Raw genomic sequence first — 21269 nt, 5'->3', positions numbered from 1 at the left:
TCTGCCTGTGCTGCTCTGTTTTATGTTTTTACTGACACACATCATTTGTGAATCTTATTGCGACACCTGATTGTTCTCTCATTTTAGTTTTAGTAACATTATTAAATGGTTGTACAAAATAAAAAACAGCAGGTGTATTGGCTGCATTTTTAGATAAATAGTTGTATGTGTTTACAAAATGTGTGCATAAGCTTATACAATTTATATTTGCATTTCAAGTTATAAAAATAATTTACTCAACATGTCTGTGGGGTTTTTTTACAGTAAAAAACTACAACTAGGATTTTAAGTGTTTTGTGTGAGTTCAGATCAGTAACATTAATACAGTTTGTCAATGAAAGAACAGCTAAATTCAGACACGTGAGGCTGAACGACTGAAACCGAGCAGGAAAAGCAAAATGAACCAGTTTGAATGTGAAACACAAACGTAAAATGAGCAGTTGTATTTCAGAGGGTGAATCCAACAAATCATGAAAAACGAGGTTTACATGTTTGTTCATGACAGTGCAGATTTCTGACATGTTGTGTAATCTAAGAACGTAACAATTTGATGATTCACTAACAAACAACAGTGAAACTTCAGTTAGTGTTTGTAAATGAAGCGCCAGTGTTGTGCAGCTTTCTGGGTTTTATATTTATTGGGCGACATATTTATTTATTATACAGGCTGTACAGTACAGAAGAGCAAAACTCATGTTTTATGTAACTAAAGTGTGTAATTCTGTGGGCTACAGACAATAATCAAGTTATGGACCATATTTATATGAAAAGCATGTAAACTTACTGCATTTGAATCATTTTAACCACATGTAACCACCTGCATGTGTTTGAAAAAGAAAGGCTTGGGTTTTGCCTCCCCATCTGATTTCTTTGCCACCCTGTCGCTGCGTCACAGAACAGGAGCTCGCTGCAACAGAAACCTGTAAAACATCTCAGATTGGAGCTGCACCTGCTGCCCCGCGCAGGGCAGGAAACACGTGGACTCCACAGTTCATGAACACTTCCCTGCTATCCAGAAATAAGCCGAATAACCTGGAACGCTGCACCCGGACAAACGTCAGCTGACTGACGGTCCTGCACGGGGTCAGCTGATGCGACGGTCAGACTCATTTCTTCCTGCAGGACTTTTTCACGTTAAAGAGTAAAAGGTGCCCCAAACTTGCTCTCGGAGTGCTGACGTGGCGTCTCCGTCCTCTCTGTCCTCTTTTGCTCTTTGCTGGTTTTTCATGCTTTTCCTCTGAAGTCTGTGTGTGGGTGGGAGAGATGAGTTGTTTGTGTCGTGCTCCTTTAAATCAAAGGCGAGGGGACGGCTGTGCTTTAATCATATTTCACGCCGACCTCACTTATCTTCCTCGCCGTTGTTTAAGGCATGTCATTGCAGATATATCAGCCTCCGCCTGACTGCTACAGTACGGACACACACACACACACACACACTGTATGTGAAGCCTTTATGAGTCCCAACATGACAGGATGACAGTGTGTTAAAATGTGGAACCAGAATCGCAGCGTGTTAACATTTCCTTTGGAAATGCCAAGGTCTTCCATTTTCCTCAGCGTGCAGTGAGCGGCGCTCAGGCCTGCAGATCACAAAGACTTTAATTTGTTTTTCTGACAGCAGCCTGAAGGTTACAGTGATGAGCTTCTGACCTGAAGACTCCCACTGATGCTAATTCCACCCAGCGTCCTTGAAAACGAAACCGCAGGCGCAGAACGAGCTGAGACCAGAACACTTTTCATGTGAGCGAAGTTTGTTTTTGTCAGTTTGATTTTCCTGTTTCAGGTGTTTGTCTGTTTGAGGCTGTTTATCTGGACCCAGGCTCAGAGCAGACGCTCCAATAGAAACACTTCTGCGCCTGATCACATCCATCAGGTCCTCCTCAGATTCAGATTAAACTTATTTGAAGCATATTTTTCATCTCATCTAAAGTTGAGTTTTATTCAGTGATAAAATATTTTTACAGAGACAGCCCAACACTGAGCTGGTGTGTGAGAGATACCAGCTCAGGCTCTGGAGCCATAATTATAATTATAGCTGTAATTACTGAGAAGCAGCTCGAACGTGAACGTCAGCTCGGTGTGAGACCTCATCAGTGTTTCCTGACCTCAGCCTGGTAAATGCAGCAGTAACAGCTTCACGCTGAAGCTCAGGAGCAACTCGGAGCTTCTGATCTCGCCCAGATTACTTGGACCTGTAGCGCGGAGGAGGCGGGATCAAACCACAGCGTTTCTGTGGCTGAATTTCAGGTTTCCAGCAGAAATCTCGTGCACTAACAGTCAGTCGAAAGCAAGTGGCCCAGAGTAAAGATGCCTTTGTTCTCTTTATTCCACAGAACGAGTTTCACATCCAGGCTGTGAGGAACCGCCGAGCCGTGTGGGCGGGTCTCTGAGTGGCTGTTGGGAAGTCTGGAGTCCTAAATAAAGTTTCACCATCTCAAAAATCCAAGTTTCAGCTGTTTACAACTTTTTCACTTATAAGGTTTCGACTAATACAGTCATGAATAATAATGATAGTAAAACGTGAATATTTACTGCCGTGTATGTGACTTCCTGCTGCTGGTGCACGAGGACAAGATCTGCTCAGGTGAGTCGTAGCTAACGCAGCGTGCAGACGTTGGTGAATCTGTCTGAAGACTCAGCAGCAACGTTTGCAGAAGCTTCACCTTAAAAGCAAAAAAGGAAAAGAGGAACGTCTCTGCGGTGTGAGCGCCGTCTGTTCAGCGACGGCGACCCATCACACGTGTCCCGCCCTGGTCAAGTGACGACAGCTCGCAGAGATGAGTCTGTCTGCCGTCTGGTTCAGCCTCAACAGCTCCAAACAGGAACGACCTGAGACCTGGAAATTCTGTCCACAGTAATAATCAAAGATTATTCAAAGTTGCCGGCAGCAGGTCTGACTCACGGCCAGCAGCGTACCTGTGCAGGTGTACTGAGAGCTTACTGCCCTAATCTTTTACTACCACCAGTATGATTTGTATTTTAAAGACTAAACGCGAGTTTTACTCACACAGCTGTGTGTTCGGTCTGAGGGTGGGACTCTGGTTTTGAAGCGCTGCATGTGAGCGGGCAGTAAACGTGGGTCTTCCTGTGTTCGCAGTTCATCAGACTGCTGGACTTCACCTCTGACTGATAACTGTGAGAAAACGACCCACGCAGGTGAAACTACATCTCTGAAGTGAATCCAATCAACAAAAGGCAGCTTTCATCCGACGCTCGAGGCCTCCCGAGGCTTTCATCCAAACCAAACGCCCACAACGACTCACGCGGGCCTTTGTCTCTGCACTGAATCACACGAGCTGTGTTTGCTGAGGTTAGCTCTCTGCGGGATGAGCGATTGGTAGCAGTGAACTGGTGCCGTCACTCTGCACAGAAACATGACTCGTGCATGTGGCCGAGGGGGTCGTCTGCTAGAGCGCGAGCACAGGTCCAGGGAACAAGATGTGCTTCCCTGTGGTCCGTCAGAGGGGTTTGCATGAAGTGTGATTACAGTCTGAGCCTAGACGTGACCGCATCATGGTGCTCAAAGCGAACACGTCTGGAGTGAAATAAGTTTATTTCTAAAGAACATCCGACTCCTAATTACCCAAACGCCCTCTGACGGCAGCTGATCCCTGATCCTCGGGCCGACGACCTGAGGGAGGGGCTGGAAGAGCAGGTCAGTTAAAGCTCTGGGAGCTTTGCTGCATCTAACGAGCTGCTGACCAGGAGGAGGAGCCTGCTCGGGGTCAGAGGTCAGACAGGGTCTCTGAGTCACAGGGAAACGGGAGCTGGAGCGACCGACAGCAGGAGGCAGCAGGAGACGGGCCGAGCGCTGCGGCACAGAAACGTCCTCGGGCGTGAGAGCAGCTGAAATATTCCAGGAGCCAATCACAGCTCTCTACCGAGGCTTCAACGGGCCGGGCACCAAACGCTCCGGGGCGCCGGGCTGGGACCGGAGGAGCTCAGAGGAACCTGTCCAGGTGTTCTGACGAGGACGTGGTCACGGCATCAAAGTGGGCGTTGTTTAATGCAGTAACCCTTCTGACACCGAAGTTCCGTCTCCCCGCCACGCTCGTGTGTTCGGCTCGTCGTGCATCATAGTGCGCTCGCTGTGCTGACAGCTCATCATCGGGCTTCAGCGGCGTGCTCCACGGTTGGTCTGTAAATCAGAGTCAGGCAGAACTAAAGCGACTTCCTGCCTGCGCGTCTACTAAAGGCCTCAGGAACATGCTGGCTGCTCGCCGTCGAGTCCTCTGAGGCACTTCTTCATCTCTGCTGCTGTTCAACAAACACAAATGAGTCCCAGTGTTGGTTTTCCATCACCGCACAGCTCCCGAGGCACTCCGCCATCTTTCCTTCATGACTCATTGAGGTGGCTGGAGAGCTGTATTTCCTGCGGCAGCAGAGAAAGCCGTTTGTCACACCTTCGCTGGAGGAGAAACTGCAGGAAAGAAGAACGTCAGGAAGTAAGCGATTGCCACCTTGATCCCAGCTGCCCACCAATCTTGGCCTCACCTCTCCGAAAAGCTGCCTGAGATTATTACGTGTCAGGTCCTTGCACAGGAAAGCTCTTAGTACCTGCCAGGAAGGGCGGAGAAAGAAACACAGGTCGGAGGTGAGTGCAGCTTGGAGCGAGCTGCCTGCAGCTGTGACGGCTGCTGACTGTGGATTTGACTCTGAGAAGCACCGTCTCAGATTTCAAATGTCTTATTTGAATGAGTCGCCATGTTCGTGTGGTGGAGATAGGTGTGCCCTGTGACAGCAGCTCATGTCAGCGCCTCCCACGGGGGCGGGGTCAGGCCAAGAGCGAGCCGTAACACGAGAGTCGCACAGAGGAGGAGGGGCCTCTGAATGAGCCCTCTGAGCCCTCCACCCTCAGGTGCCGTGTCAGGTGAGGCCAAGGCTCTGTTGGTGTGACAGTAGAGTGTGTGTGTGTGTGTGTGTGTGTGTGTGTGTGTGTGTGTGCAGTGTCAGCTGTCTGAGAACAAGTGAAGAGGTCAGAGGTCACATTAGCTGAGCTCTTTTATTTACAGTCTGTGGACAGAGGCTGCTGAGAGGACGGTTCAGGTGAACAGTGACAGATGAGCTGCTGATCCACACACAGGCTTATACACAGCAACATGAGTTACATACGAGAACAAACCTGTCCAGCAGACACACACTCCTCCCTCCGGGCTCAGACGGGGTCACGTGTCGTTTGGTTTAATAGCTCCGATCCACCGACAGCTTCACGGGCAGAGTCTTCACTGGGACTTTATCCCCGATGCTGATGAAGGGAAACATCCTGTCCGTGAAAGTGTGTGTGAAGGTGTGTATGTGTGTGTCAGTGTCAGCGTCAGAGAACGACAGCTGTCCTCCGTCCCAGTCCAGACTCGCTCGGATCCTCTGGAGCTTCTTCTGCAGCTGCAGGACGGTGGGGGCAGCAGATCCTGAGCGAGCTGAGTATTCACCTTGATTGAATCCTATTCCACCAAATCCAGAGCGTATGGGTCCCTTCCTCCGGACGGACTCCGCTAACACGCCCAGTCCCCAGTGTCCGCAGTCTCCAACCTCCACCACCCAGCTGTGGGCCCCTGAGGTGAAGCCCTGAGAGCTCAGGACGAAGCAGAGATGATCAAACCTCTCTGGATTATCGGGGAGCTGCTGCAGCCCACCCACCCTCACGCTGCTCAGATCCTCGGACAGGGTCAGTTCAGGGTTTGCAGTGTTTGGGTTCAGGATCAGAGGAGTGTAGGAGACCATATACTTCATGTTATTCCAGATGCTGAAGGTCAGGTTGCCCAGGTGTTTGGCCTGGTCTATCAGAGCTCCCGGGGGCAGCTGTGGATCATCCAGCAGGGGGCAGTGCTGGGCTCTTTCCACCACAGCCTTGTAGTTGTGCAGGAATGAGACGTCTTCAGCTCTCAGCTCCTCCTCTGTGGCTCTGATTGTGTCTGAAAGAGCTGCTATCTCTCTGCTCAGAGCCTCCATCTTCTCCTTCATCATCCAGCTCTTCTGCTCCTCTTCCTCCCACAGCACGGTCAGCCTGGCCTCCTCTTCCTCTGCTAGAAACTGGTGAAGCTTCTTAAACTGCTCCCTAATCTTCCTCTCTGTGCGTCGGGCCTGGGCCTTAATGTGTCCTGCTGTTTGATCAAAGTTCACCTGGACTTCTTCACAGACCTTTAACTTCTGCTTTAAAGCTTCCACAGTTTCCTGAAGGTCATTCTTGTGTTGTTGTGCAGCTTTATCGATGGGCTTGAACGTGTGGTCGCTGTGCTTCGTCTGCTCGTTGTCAGAGTGCAGACTGCAGAGATCCTCTGAAGCTCTCTGATCTCTCCTCTCTACAAACGACTCACACAGGTTCTTCAGCACCAGACTAACCGGTGGATCCACCCTCGAAGATCTTTTCTGACACATCGGACACTCCTGTGTTGGCTTCTCTCTCCACCATCTCCTCAGACAGTCTTTACAGAAGCTGTGGCTGCACGACAGAAGAACGGGATCTCTGAAGATGTCGCGACAGATCGGACAGCACAGATCCTCCTCTGATCTGGAAGCCACGGAGTCTCCGAGTGAGGCTGGAAGCAGCAGACAGGAAGTACAGTCAGTCCTGGTTCCCCTCCCTCCTCTGCTGCTGAATGAATGCCTTTATTGTCACTGCATGAGACACAAACCACAGAACCTGTTCTCCATGTGGCACGAAGCTGCACGACACAAGCTACTGATAAATGGAAATCCCCGTGAGCTTCACTGTGGAGCATCAGCAGCTGAAGCTCAGTCTGTCCGTCTGTGTCTTTGGTTAGAATAACAACCTGCTTTCTGTTTTACGGCAGGCGAGACAGGTGAGGGCGGAGCTCTGTGAGATCACATGAATGCTTCTGTTACCTGCAGGTCAGGTTTCTTTCATTCCACAGTTATCAGAGTGGAAAATCTGCAGCAGCGGTGTGGTGATCACTGACGTGTGTTCAGCGTCTCGTTTCCACCAACGTTTCGTTTAAAGATGCGGTTTATGTAACGTGTGATTTGAGTACTTGGTGATTTAATTCAGGCCTTTTTGCAGGAAACACTTTGTCTGTATTCTCAGGATTTACTGCATCAGCAGATTTAAAGAACAGGGTTTGTTGTATTTTTGGAGATTTTCAAAAGACGGTCAGGCTCTCTCATGTTATTTTAGTAAAAGTAAGACGTGACACAAAGGGTCGTAACGACTGAACGACTTCCTCAAACAAACTTTAACTCCATAAACGTCTTTTCCTCCTGATTATTCAAACAGGTTTTTATTATTTTAAATCCTTTTCACGTCATTTCACCGACCGATTTATTTCGTCAGGCGTGAGGACGACTCTTCCGTGTTACTGCAGAAATCAGAGAGAAGGTAAACCCAGACTGCCCTGTGAGCACGCTGGCATCGTAACAGCAGAACGATGGCGGCGTCACAGAGACCTGAGAGGCCACTGCTGTCAGTGAGACACACTGTGAGGATTCTTATAAAAAGACACACAGAGGGCTGATTACACCGTGTCAGGTGTAACACCTCACTGTAATCACATTACATTTTTTAGTAATGCAGTAATGTAATGCATTATTGTGCCTGTGAAGGCCTGTGGTACATAGCTGATTATTAGAGATAGGTTGATCATATTTAAGATCGAAGCATTAATTAATGGCAGGACTTCTTTGAGCAGTTTTGTAGGAATGGGGTCTAAAAGACACGTTGATGGTTTGGAGGAAGTAATTATTGAAGTTAACTCAGAAAGATCAATTGGAGAAAAAGAGTCTAACTTAACATCAATGGTACTAAGAGTAGCTGTAGATAATGTTACATCTGTGGGATGATTATTGGTAATTTTTTCTCTAATGATTAAAATGTGATTTGTGAAGAAGTTCATGAAGTCGTTACTAGTTAACGTTAAAGGGATGGTTGGCTCAACAGAGCTCTGACTGTTTGATTATCTGGTTAATAAAGATGTGACAAAGACTCGAGTAATAAAGGGGAAAAGTAGAATTCAAAATACAACAAAAGCTCAAATAAACCATTAACATAAACATCAGCAAGGAAACACCAAAATAATTATGTGTTAACTAAGCCACGCACGATGGCGGGGCGGTGTCTCACGGAGGTTTCACCGTCGGCCCCGGTGATGGTTTTCACACCTGAGCTCATGTGACGACTCACTTGATTGGCAGCGAGTCAGGACCATCCAACCAGGACCACGCCCTCTCGGGTTTCGTTTCCTGGGAGTCTCCACCTCTCGGATGAGAGGAGAAACATTTCCCTGAGCCTGAAGAAATCCAACTGCCTTCTTTTTTTTCACATGAATACGCCAGCATGAACAGTGGGACGGACTAACTGTGAACATAGCTGATTGGCTGTCTCTCTGTCAGTGAGTGAGTACAGCTTAGCTTACCTCTCCCCAAAAATCAGAAATCACAGACCTGTTTGTGTCTGTGAGTCGGCTCAGAGACAGGAAGTGGAGACAGCGCTCGTTTTACTCAGACCTGCTGACGGCCATAGATGCAGCTTTGTCAGGTCTGAGCTGTGGCCCCAATCTGTGCCCCCCGAGCTGTGGCCCCCCCCGAGCTGTGGCCCCCCACGAGCTGTGCCCCCCCCAATCTGTGCCCCCCGAGCTGTGGCCCCCCCACGAGCTGTGGCCCCCCACGAGCTGTGCCCCCCCAATCTGTGCCCCCCGAGCTGTGACATGAGTATCAGTTTTCAAACTGCAGATTTTGTCCACACGTCAGAAAACAGGAAAAAGTGACAACACACTTTCTGTCCGTGATGGCGCTGCAGGCCGTTTCTCAGCAACGATCATTCAGGAGCAGACGACGGTCTGTAGATTTTTATGGCTCAATCTTTTCAGTGTCCACAGACGTCTTATGTCTTCCCTTCTGTGGTCTTTGTCAGCAGGTGGCAGCACCTGGAGACTCTAGCAGGACCTCAGTGAAGCTTCCTGAAGCAGCAGGAAAGCACGAAAAACACAGAACCAATGCAAACAGGCATGAAGCGTTTGTCTTCCTCTCTGTGTGTGTGTGTGTGTGTGTGTGTGTGTGTGTGTGTGTGTGTGTGTGTGTGTGTGTGTGTGTGTGTGTGTCAGTATAATCCTTGCTTGTCATTCACGGTCATTGCTCGCTCTCAATGCTGGAAGCTGATCTAAATCGATTTGCTGTATTAAATCCAGCAGAACGTAATTGACCATCAGACGCTGAAACATCCTGACGAGATGCTGCAGGAGGAGGAAAGTAAAGTTTTCATCTGGCACCACTTCCTGTAAACTCTGCGGAGGCACAGCAACGCAGGAGTTACCTGACATGTACTGCAAATGCTGCAAATACTGCATATCATTAATATAATACTGCAAATGCTACATGTGATTAGACACATTAGAGATGCAGTACACTCAGCACTGCATTCACAGAACATCCAGAGGTCCTGTTTACACCATTCACCTGTCAGTCAAAGAGGCCACGCCCCTAATAATACCAAACTGTAAACAGGTGAGTGATAGAAACATCCGTACAGGTGTTGTAAAGAGGAAACTTTGATATCAGAGACTAAACCAGGTCGTGTCTCAGCAGGGCCGTGCAGAGAGGTTTAAAGGGGCGGGTGCTCAAAGTTAAAAAGGGGCACATTGAACCAGGCTGGATAACAACAACACACATTCATCAAGAATCTAATATGGGCAACAAGGCAAAGCAAACGTAGCCGATGGTTTACCTGATGGGTACAATGTTGCTGTTGAGGGGTTGCCGTGGATAGTGCTGGAGGGCAGGGCTGTGCTGATCTGAGACTGTAGACATTAAAAAGTCCACAGGAGAGATGGAAGCTGATTAAACAAGTATCATGAGATGATAACAAAATGCAAAGATTGGTGACAGCGCTTAGGCTCTGCCTGTGAATCACTCTTTGCTTCTCTTCTTCCTTCCATCATTTCATATATCACTCTCCACTTGCTGTCTATCTGAGAACAAGGCACAACTTGCTATTGCAATAAACTATAATCTAATTATCCACACCTAACAACTCCAGCACTTAATCTAAAATAAAATGATGACAGAAAAATGTTATAGCCCTGCCTTTAGTAGCCTCACACAGCTCCTGCTGTTTCCTCCTCATGTCCTTACCAGCCATGTCTGGACAATGATATATCATGAGTAATACTTTTTTTAAAAAATCCATCTAAATAAAACACACACATGCACACACAGTGACATGTTAGACCTTCTTCAGAATACTGTATATACTATGGGCATCCTTACATTATTATTTATTACTAGAGCTACAATAATAAAGCAATGAGGAGGGGGAAGTAATAAATATGAAATAATGTATTTATGATGATTCCATTTGTTTCACTATCCACTCTGTGCAGGGCAAAGCTTATTACATTTTTAAACTGTAGAGATACAATCATTTTACTGCTGTAACATCCAACTTTTGTCTTATTAAAATATAAATCTAATATAATCTGCTTCTTAATGTATGTTCTTTAAAATACAGCGTGTGTTTTAATATATTATAATTACCCATCCATCCATCCATTCGCTTCCGCTTATCCTTTTCAGGGTCGCGGGGGGCGCTGGAGCCTATCCCAGCTGTCATAGGGCGAGAGGCGGGGTACACCCTGGACAGGTCGCCAGTCTGTCGCAGGGCCAACACACAGGGACAGACAACCATTCACACTCACATTCACTCGCACATTCACACCTAATGGCAATTTGGATTTTCCAATTAACCTATCCCCATTATATTATAATTATAATAATGCACAATTATGTGGACATGCATATTAGATCGTTTTTTAGTGAAATATAATCCCTCCAGAAAGGCAGGAAAAGCCCGGAAACTTACTTTAAAACTAAATATGTTCTAAATACTTTAAAACGAAACATGTTCCCTAAAACGGTGACAGAGCTACAGACCCATGACAGCCTTACACAGGTAGCCAGCAGCTGTGACCAGCACTACCTGTGCAGTTAATAAAAGGACAGGTAATGTTTGTCGCGCTGTTGCACACACAGCACGCTCGTTTGTTTCAGTTCGTCAGTTGCAACAAGACAGCTTACCAACGTGTACGTAATAAGCTGATACTCCTGTGTGCTACACACTACAGTGTGCGCTGTACACCTACTTACTGGTTGTGTCGCATCAGTCTGTGTCTCTGAGTTAACTTGTGTTTCTCCTGCAGCTCCGGACCGCAACAAATGCGCGTGCTCTTTGTGAGCTCGTTCCCGGCTCGTAACCAGCGCGTTCTGCCGTCGAGGGCGATCATTGGTTAAATGTGATCATGTGACTGATGCAAGCCAGATCCTTTTATTTAGCAAAACTGTGATTAATAGTTAAATATTATTGTTGAGGGGCACAGACAGGACTCCGCACGCACACATTAAAAATAATAATAATAACTTTTTTTTGAAAGGTTGCCTCAACAAAAGGGCACTTTGGGCACCCATCAGGAAAGGGGCGGGTGTTCAAGCCCCTCTAGCCCCCCCCCCCCCTCTGCCGTAAACACGTTTGGTCTGTGGGGACTGACTCACTGCTGCGTCTGCTGGACGCCAGGAGAACTGCAGCTGCTAAAGCGTGTCATTATTTTTAGCCTGTAGGAGGACATCCATTTAAAAGACCGGAGTTTTGTCCCTCCTGCTCTTCTTCTTCCACTTTGTCTCCCCATCAATCCATGTGGCCTCGCTCGTCCTCCACCTTCGCCCTCCTCTCGCTGTGCTGCAGACGTTGTAATGGACCGTCTCAGCGGATCGATGCCGGGGGAGGGAGGGGGCGACCGCAGACAGAGAAGCTTTTCAGAGAAGATTTGACTTCAGGCCAAGGACGGTCAGCAGGAGACAAAGAGACCAGAGGAGGTGAAGGACACAGAAAAGTCTCCTCTCGAAGTTTTCTCTTTGTCATCCGTCTTTTAAAGACAAACTATCAGCAAACTAAATGAAGCCTGCAGACATCTTTGTTCCTTCACAGGTCTGCAGCACAACCATCAAATGTGGTGCGTGAATAACATCGAAGAAAGAAACTAAGAATAAATGAGACGCATGAAGAGAGCGACGTGTGGTTCCTGACATGTTTATCGAGCTGATCCCACCGTCAGCTCGGTGCTGAGCTCCACAGAACAGCGTGCTGACCAAACTCTGGACACCTATGAGGTTGTCTGTAATGTTCCCATGCCGTCCAATCAGAACTCTCACTCACAGAGCCACGCCCTTCTGAGGGTTCAGGCTCCTGAGTAACACGCAGAGGTCCTGCTGATGGCCCGGCTGGACGAACATGCTCTAGTCCTGCCATGAAAAACATGCCTGAACACTGCTGTTGTCACTGATGATGTCACAGGCTGTAGGTGCTGCAGTCGGGGTGGATGAAGAGTTCTGATCCTTTAAGTGACCAGCAGAGGGCGCCACAGGCCAACTTCAGACTGCATTAACACAACAGGCATGAAAATCAACTGGTGTCAACTATTTATTTAACATTTTCAAGACCCAGATGTGCTCACCTGTCTTTGTTTATGAGCAGCAACAGCAGAAACTCACAGGACGGAGAGAGGAGGAAGAGGAAAGGAGGAGGAAGAGGAGTAGTTCTGTCGCTGGGTGTTCAGGTTAATCAGACTCCCCTTTGGCTTTAATGTCTCATTGTGTGTGTGTGTGTGTGTGTGTGTGTGTGTGTGTGTGTGTGTTGCTGACTCAGTAATCATTGACAGAGTCTGTGGGGAGGAAGTGGAGCTGGTATCTCCGGGCAGCTGAGGGGGCAGACTGATGGTATCTCTCTGCTTGTCCGGTGAAAAGTGAAGTTGAGCTTCACTGCACGTACTTTACTTCATTTAGAGCTGAATAACTTGACTCTACTGTAAACTGAGAACAGCCGTGCGTCCCCACAGGACCGAGCACTCGTGTCTGTAAAATACCGCCTACACGTGAAGAAGAAACCAGGAGATGTGTTGAAGGTGTTTTCAGAGTATTTCACCTTTCTGAAGTTATCAGTGTAAATCTTTGATATATGTTCAATAAAGGAAACTCAGCATTGCACCGGCATCTTCTCCTTTCAGACACCACCTGCATCAGCTGTCGTGTTTCACGGCTAACCACCGTCACTCTCAGCAGCTCTCAGTCTCATGTTCTCTTCAGGACAAACATCTGTGCTGATTCTCAGACGTTCGGCTTCATTTTACATCCGGGTCTGTGCTCACTTCCAGACCGCTTCTTCTGGATTTACTCAGTTCTGATTGGTTCTGAGACTGTAACATCTGCTTGATCTTCTTTAAGCGTAAGGACGGAGCTGCTGCTGGCTTTGTTCATCTGCTACTAAAGCTATTGCTGCCTGTGCACACTGCTGTAAGATGATACCCAGCGACTGAAGCGAGACTGAGGCAGACGGATGAGCTCATCGTGTTTTCGTCGCTAACCGCGTGGCTCTTCTAGGATTCCTCCAGCTGTGGTAACATCAGCAGCTGCAGCAGCTGCAGGTTCTAGTGCTCGATCCAGACACGTTCTCCAAGGACGTCAGCACATCGCAGGTAATACCAATCATCTGCTAAAAGCCTCGGTGTCACCTTCACCTCAGAAACGCAACAATCAAAGTTTTACTGTCACTCAGTGGACAGTAATTTTAATCGTCTCCCACTGTGATTATTGTAACTCTCTCGGTCCTCCACAGCTGCCACCTCATCGTGCAGCTCTGAGATTTTACTGACGAACAACTAAAACCTGGTTTCACTGCAGGTCTTCTGAACGAGGTGCGCATTTGATTCTGCTGGTTCCACTCTGACCACCATCAGGCAGAATCAAACAGAAACCCACAGGATCTACGGCCCGAACCACCAGGAGATGGAAAGCGGCATTATCTCAGTCTATGAGTACGTCCACACACTGACTGAGTGAATGCTTCAGGATCACCTCCTGTGCTGGTTTACAGGGTCGTGGGTGTCTGTGACCCTCTGGGAGTGACGGCGCCCTGCTGATGATTCTCTATCGTGGCTCCAAAGCTTTGGAATAATCTTCCTCTTCACATTAGGTAATCGACATCAGGGCCTGTTTGTAAATCCAGATTAAAAACACATTTTTATTTGCTGGCCATTGATTCAGTGGTTAACCGACTTGTATTTACTTATATTTTATTGTTATTACTATGTTTATTATTTGTTCGTATTTATTATTGTCATTGTATCTCTTGTATTTCTGTTGTTCAGCACTTTGTGTGTTTTTAAAGTGCTATATAAATAAACTATGATGATGATAACAGAGTCACAGACATTAGCATCAGAGACACTACGCTAACAGGAGCCCCGCCCCCAAGGAGTCAGTCAGCTGAAGCAGGAAACAGAGCAGCCAATCACGTTCTCCACAGCAGAGGTTAGGGCAGCTGTCCATTCTCACCTTCAGGATCAGCTGTTTACGGAGCCCCGCGGGGGACATGGGAGAAAAAAAATTAAGACGGACTTTTGCGAGATTTCGCAAAACTAACTCGGGATCTCGCAAAAGTTTTAGCCGCCAGCTCGGAGCCGACCGGGAGGTCGAGGCACGATGTGCCGGGAAAGCGGTGTTCCTCCCGGCTGTAGTAGGTCTCGACCTCCCGTCAGCTTCGAGATGGCGGGTGTCAGATCTCCGAAAACGTCGGAGCACTTTTGCAAATATGTGATGTCTTGTAAAACGAGCAGATATCTGACGTTTACACAACTACAGTCACGCCTCAAAATATCTTAAAAGTGTATTTTGCGACCCAGAAAGAGTAATATTTCAATAATTCAATAATCCTTTCTGTCATCGTTGTATTTTTACTCAGTTGTATATAGTATTGGTATTTGTATTCTATTTTTATCTTATTGTATATAGTATTTTATTTTATTCTATTCTGTACAGTTGTGTACTGTATTTATTCTTATTGTATTCTAATTTTTGCCTCATAACTTTTGCACTGTCCACTTCCTGCTGTGACAAAACAAATTTCCCACGTGTGGGACTAATAAAGGTTATCTTATCTTATCTTATCTTATTACAGCTAAGTAGCTGCCGCCATTGTTGGAATTCAACTTTTGCGAGATCTCGCTAAAGTTTTGCGAGATCTCGCAAAAGTCCGTCTTAGTTTTTTTTTCTCCCATGTCCCCTGCGGGGCTCCGTAGCTGTTAACCGAACACCACTGACTGTAGAGGAAGATTCTCACCGCTGCCTCTGCTGGACGTCAGAGGAACTGCAGGGTTTGACTGCAGACAAACTGGATGTGTTGTTCTTACCTCGAGGTCGGTTTGTGAGGTTTGAACACGCAGCACAGCGTTGCTCCTTCCTGCTTTCAGGACACACTTCACTTCATGATCTTCTCATTACACTTTGATATTCCCTCTTTCCTGAATGTGCTTCTGTGGCAGCGCAGTAATAAGCCCGTCTCATCTCTTCTCTCCAGAGGAGATGCAAATTGTGGTTTTTCGTGAGATAATGCCTCATTAAATGTATCAGTGCGGCGTTGATTGATTTGTATTACCAGGAGGAGACCCCACAGTGACAGAAACATGAGGCAGAGCTGGATTAACTGCAGCATGTCCACATTTTAACTCACAGATCTCACATGGATTTTAACAGCAGTTCTGACAGCAAATCTGCTTCAAAGAGACAAAAGAGAGAAACAGACAAAGGTTCTAATGATGCTTTCATTTTACTTCTGCAAAGGCAGACAGTGGAACAAGAAAAGATCACAAAATGATCCATCAGCAGGCTGTGTCCAACTCCAGGCCTCGAGGGCCGGTGTCCTGCAGCTTTTAGATCTCACCCTGGGTCAGCACACCTGAATCACATGATGAGTTCATTCCCAGGCCTCTGGAGAACTTCGAGACATGTTGAGGAGGTCATTCAGCCATTTGAATCAGCTGTGATGGATCAAGGAGACATCTAACCCTGCAGGACACTGGCCCTCGAGGCCTGGAGTTGGACACCCCTGCTTTAATGTATATAATGTGTTGTATTTGTATAACCACGCATGTGACAAATAAAGGATCTTGAGGAGGAGGAGTCACAGGGATATTACCCAGCATGCCATGGGGCACATCTCAGGTGTCTTTATGTTGGACTGCACTTCTTCCCTCTTGCTCATTGTGATATTAAATGTTTGGTTAGGAAAACATCATTTGCGGTAAAATCCATCCCTTCTCAACCTTCAGCCCGACACATCGGCTCTAAAGCCGAGCCTGGAAACTCAGAACGCCGACGATGATCAGCGTGTGACGGATAAAGTACGAGGCGTCATCGAAGAGCATGAGGCACGGCGGGGCGCCATGGTCCACACGGCCTTAAGCAGTGTGAAACAGAGTCACACTGGGAACACGCCCAGGTGTGCATCGGGACTCTACGAGGACCTCCAGCATCAGACACCACCCGTCCCGCACACGCACACCTGTGTGTTGTTGCTCCCCTGTGTGATTTAGGTCATGTGACTCACCTGTTGCGGTCCTTCAGCGCTGCCGTGTGTCACGCGGTCCTGTTGTGTTTTTGTCTTCGGTGCATTCGAGGCTTGATTTAAGTGTAAGTCTCATGAAGTAAAATCACTGCGTGTATCTCTGTGCAGCTGCAGTCAGCGATAACCTGCAGCCACGGTGTGGAGCAGACGCCGACCAGACGTCAGAGGAGCGCCCGCTGCAGCTTCATACCCTGTTTCACTTTTATCCGCTTCGTCATCACGCGTCCCAAATCTACGGCAGGTCTGGTAAACTCGCAGTTTCATCGATCTGTGCAGTCACAGGATTTCGTCTGAGGGCCCCTGGCGACATCAAACCCTCGTGGCCAGCTCTGCGTTCTCACAGCAGCTACTGATCCTTACCTGGACTCAGGCTGCAGCTCCACAGACCTCTGAGGAACGTTCAGTTCACAGGAGGCACAGCCACCCCTCGTTTCTTAATGATGATTGGTCCAGTTATTTAATGAAAATGTGCAAACACACACGGAGACACAGAGTTTATACGCAGCTGATGAGCTCCGGTGTGAGCGCCTGTATTCCTCAGCACAGTCTGAACTCTGAGCAGCTGCCTGTGATCTCTGTAAGGATCTTCAGGAAACGTTCACGTGCTGTGTGTGTGTGTGTGTGTGTGTGTCTGCGTGTGTGTGTCTGCGTGTGTGTGTCTGCGTGTGTGTGTGTGTGTGTGTGTGTGTGTGCGCACGCTGAATGAAATGAGATGTCAACATGTCATTTTAAGATGCTCAGTGGAGGAAGGAATGCAAAAATGAAAACGAATCAAACTTACCGACACGCCCTCACACTCACACACACACACACACACCTACCTGGATTAAATGTGTGTTAGAGAGTTTGTGTGATTCATTTTCAGCTCTGAATTCTGACCTGTTCACCAAGGACACACACATAATGAGATGGACAGAAACACACACACACACACACACACACACACACACACACACACACACACACACACACACACACACACACACAGCGATGATGACGATTCATTCAGAAACAAAGGGCATTTCTCCTCCTCAGTGAAGTGCAACACTGCCACCTGCTGTCAGCTGGATGAAGTGCAGATAGAGCCACTGACTGATATTCAGCACACAGTAAATGTGACGATTCCACTCACATCAAATGTTTACAGGTTTATGAATCTCTTATAGCTGGCTGAAGCCTGGCAGCGCTGACAAACACATGAGACTGCATGAATGATCCAAGTATAACCAATGAACAGACCCACAATCAGTACAGCTGAATGTGCATCTTATCTTAATGACCTTGTAGTACCATATCACCCTATTAGAGCACTTCGCTCTCGCTCTGCAGGCCTACTTGTTGTTCCTAGAGTATTTAAAAGTAGAATGGGAGGCTGAGCCTTCAGTTTTCAGGCCCCTCTTCTGTGGAACCAGCTTCCAGTTTGGATTCAGGAGACAGACACCATCTCCCTCCCTGGTTCTGGTTCCAGCCTGGTTCTGCTGGAGGTTTTGTTTTCTGTTACAAAGGAGGGTTTTTGGCAAAAGTGGGGAAAACAAACACTCACTTTGTCGGGGTGTTTTGTTTTTTCTCTGTATTATTGTGCGACCAATGTGGTGTTGCCATGAGGCACCACATATAACCATATAAATGCAAATGTATTGAATTGAACTATTACAGGAACCTTGAAACATATTTCCATTATTGTTGTCATAAAGTGGATGAGCACCAGAACATTCAGGCTAAGCTGTAACTGAAATATTACACATATGAAAATGTGTAAGCGGGGAATTTAGAGATGGGACCTTCATTTAAACCTCAGACGGCTGCCGTTTGATGTAGTTGCAGTTTATGAAAAAGCTCTTTGCCGTTTATCTACGAGTCAGACAGAAAAATTAATCTGGGACTGAGGAGGACCGTTACAGGAGGAAGTACTGCAGTACTGAAGGAGAGACAACTGGACCTGCTGCTGACAGAAAAACACTGGATGCAAAAGTGAGACGAGAACACCTGACGTCCTGTTTGAAGGAGCCAGCTGCTGCTTCCAGCTTCACTCGCAGACTTCCAGACTGGAGGACGTGTGCTGTCCGCTCTGTCGGGACGTCTCAGAGATCCCTTTACAGCATGCTGGGACATTTCTGCACGTGGTGTCCTCAAAGCCATTATTGTCCTGGTCTACATGTCTCTCTGGCTGATCAAATTTTCAGGCCACATGTCTGTTTATTGTCCTCCTCTCTCTGCCTGGGCGGAGCTCATCTTTGGCGCCCGCCCTTGGCCCACACACCTGGTGTAATCAGGTGCCACGGATCTGCCTGATTGCCTGAGCCTCTATTTAAGATGGCGGCTCAGCACTCTTCTTTGCTGGATCGTTGAGCAACTCCCACTTCCTGGACCTGTTCGGTTCCCTGAATCTTGTGGCATGGCATGGCGTGGCGTGGCGTTGAGTGAAACGTGAGCGCCTGAAGAGGAGTAAGGAGCGAAGCGCGGAGAGAGAGTGGAGTGTGTTTCCTGGAGCTGTTTCCCATCGATTCTATTCTGGATCCTTATTACTCCTTTCCATATGTTATGATGTCATAAGCTATGATGTAATTGTGACAGGGCCGATACGTGGGGTGAACCCAGAAGACGACTCCACTGAGTTTCTCACAAGAATGTGAAGTTTTATTTGTCACATGTCACCGGTGTCAATAATTAATTACATAAAACTGGAAATACATTATTTATTTAATGTTTTAAATTAAATTAATGGGCACTGTAATTAACATTAATTATTTAATGATGTACTTGACTCAGTCGTTTCGGCACTCCTGGCCCTCCACAGTAAGCGAACCGTGTCCGATTTAAAGAGCCGTGAATTTAAGCTGTATCAGCGATCGTTGTTCCAAACTTTATTTTTCATCGCTCATGTAGACGCTCTGTTCATCGCCTCAGTGGTTCAACTCATCGCTCCTGAACAGGCCCTCTCCACATGCTGTCAGATAATAAAACGTACAGAGGAGCTTCTTTGATATTTCAGCTGACGGCTCAAACACAGACTGAGTTTTAAGATCTTCAGGATTTCTTTGTATTTGTTTGTATTGCTGTCAATCAGAGAGCTGTGACTCAGACGGCTGCAGCGCTAACAGCAGCAGTGTCTCCTCTGCTGAGAGAGCTGACGGTGGGAGCACTGAAGCTGCTTTCTTTATTATTTAGATCCAATCCGGTCGTTCAGTCTGACGTCACTAGCCGTGTCTGGGCCTAAACTCCGCTGCAGGTCCATATATCAAACGATCACTATGGCATTACTGAGAGTTGAAAAACTGTCTAAAGTCTTTCATCTTTAATAAAATGATCAGCGTTCTGCTCTACCAGGTGTAACAATTGAGTTTAACATCCAGGCATCCATGAAAACGGAATTTATGAGATTTAACGGAGTTAGAAGTTAGCAGGGAGTTAGCTCGCTAGCTTCTATCTAAATACAATATAGCATGTCCTGACTGCGGGGTTTTGGAAACAAATTAAAACGTACAGCTCTGCTATCACTTCCAACATAAATGAAGACAGAAAACTAAACAGCAGTGACGTTTGTAGGGTTACTGAAGTTGGGCTAGCTGGTATATAATGATGTGCTACGTGACCGCTAGCGACACAGCTATGTTAGCATAATATAAACAAGCTAACTTTTTTTCCACTCGATAAAAGTTAACGTGAGTGTTCTCGGTGGTCAGGAACAAATGTAATCGCATGGCAGGATGCTGTAAAAGGACCAAACTTCAGCCAGGAGAACAACTGAGATAATCCATCCACAATACGAGGTTAGTCATTCATATACTGCTGCATGGGCTGGGCTGTAGTTACATCCTAAGGTTTTAAAAACTGAGCTTAAATAAATGATTAGTGGTAATAAAAGCCGAGGGAGGTCAACAGTGATCACTGACTGTTTTAGGAGCTTTTTGAGATTAAATAGAAGAAAATACAAAACATTAAACATGTTAACAACACAAAAGCCATATTAAACGCAGACTACTTTAGACCCGGAAGTAGGATTCGTCACGTCATCACTTAACGACCGGATTGTGACTGCAGGTAAATTATTCACAGCGCGCCCTCAGCCCCTTCATAGAGGAGTCGCCCCCTGCTGGACATTAGACACACTGCCGGTTTAACACACACGTCCATACTGGCTGCTTCTTCATAAACAGTCTGTGAATGTTAGAGGTTTACACAGTTTGTTTGGGTGTGACCCGGGCCCTGTTTCAGGAAGCCGGTTTAGAAAACTCAGAGTGAAAAACGATACTCAGGGTTGAGTAACCCCGAACTGTCCAACTCGGAATATTCGGTTTCAGAAAGGCTGATAACAATTAGTTCAGTCAACGCGGAGTTGCTTTAACCCCAAGTTAAGCGCGCGCACGAGGATACATAAAGCCCTGATTAGTGGAGCACAGATTAAGCGAGTCACCATGGAGACGGAGGGAAAGAAGGCGCGGTCAATGTATTTTACAGCGCTTGAGGCCGAAATTCTGATGGCAGCATATGCTGATAACATGCAAATTCCACGGAAAAAAGTAACACAGCCACAGCTGCAAAAGAAAGGGAGCATGCATGGCAAAACATAGCCGACAGAGTCAATGCGTGAGTGTTAATTTAAACATTGATCGAGGGATTTCCACCCATTTAACACGTTATTTTATCATATGTTATTTTATTTGTTATTTTATACATTTTATTTTGTGACGTGATGTGAGCGCAGGTGCAACCCAACAGGCCCCAAACGTTCCTGGCAGCAAGTAAAAATGAAATATAAAAATATAGTCCAAACAGGTAAGGTGTAATTGTATTATGAGCCATAGTGCTTGGTCTGTTTGTCCATGTAAATCAATTGCAGTTAGAGGCTACATTAATTTCCCCTCTGTAAGCA

General features: G+C 47.0%; 1 protein-coding gene and 2 long non-coding RNA genes across 3 annotated transcripts; 1 reads left to right on the top strand and 2 right to left on the bottom strand.

Annotated features, from left to right (window-relative positions):
* Nucleotides 1-619: 619 nt before the first annotated feature.
* Nucleotides 620-8507, bottom strand: LOC113021817 (nuclear factor 7, brain-like). The gene has a single exon (XM_080301524.1). It carries the CDS (start codon nt 6373-6375, stop codon nt 5182-5184), a length of 1194 nt encoding a protein of 397 aa, XP_080157650.1. The 5' UTR covers nt 6376-8507; the 3' UTR covers nt 620-5181.
* A 1628-nt stretch (nt 8508-10135) lies between these two features.
* On the bottom strand, nt 10136-12587 carry LOC145428805 (uncharacterized). Its single transcript, XR_013909126.1, has 2 exons — nt 12453-12587; nt 10136-12374 (listed from the first exon to the last, which is right to left on the bottom strand). It is a non-coding gene; the product is annotated as an uncharacterized LOC145428805 (long non-coding RNA).
* Nucleotides 12367-14188, top strand: LOC145428804 (uncharacterized). The gene is made up of 2 exons (XR_013909125.1): nt 12367-13469; nt 13675-14188. It is a non-coding gene; the product is annotated as an uncharacterized LOC145428804 (long non-coding RNA).
* Nucleotides 14189-21269: the final 7081 nt, after the last annotated feature.

This window comes from Astatotilapia calliptera, chromosome 5 (genome assembly GCF_964374335.1).
Source record: "Astatotilapia calliptera chromosome 5, fAstCal68.1, whole genome shotgun sequence".
Taxonomy (NCBI): Eukaryota; Metazoa; Chordata; class Actinopteri; order Cichliformes; family Cichlidae; genus Astatotilapia; species Astatotilapia calliptera.
This window is presented reverse-complemented; position numbering and strand designations above follow the sequence as displayed.

Excerpts from the sequence above, each read along its gene's own strand:
- LOC113021817 (XM_080301524.1), bottom strand. The coding sequence starts at position 6,375 with ATGTGTCAGAAAAGATCTTCGAGGGTGGATCCACCGGTTAGTCTGGTG.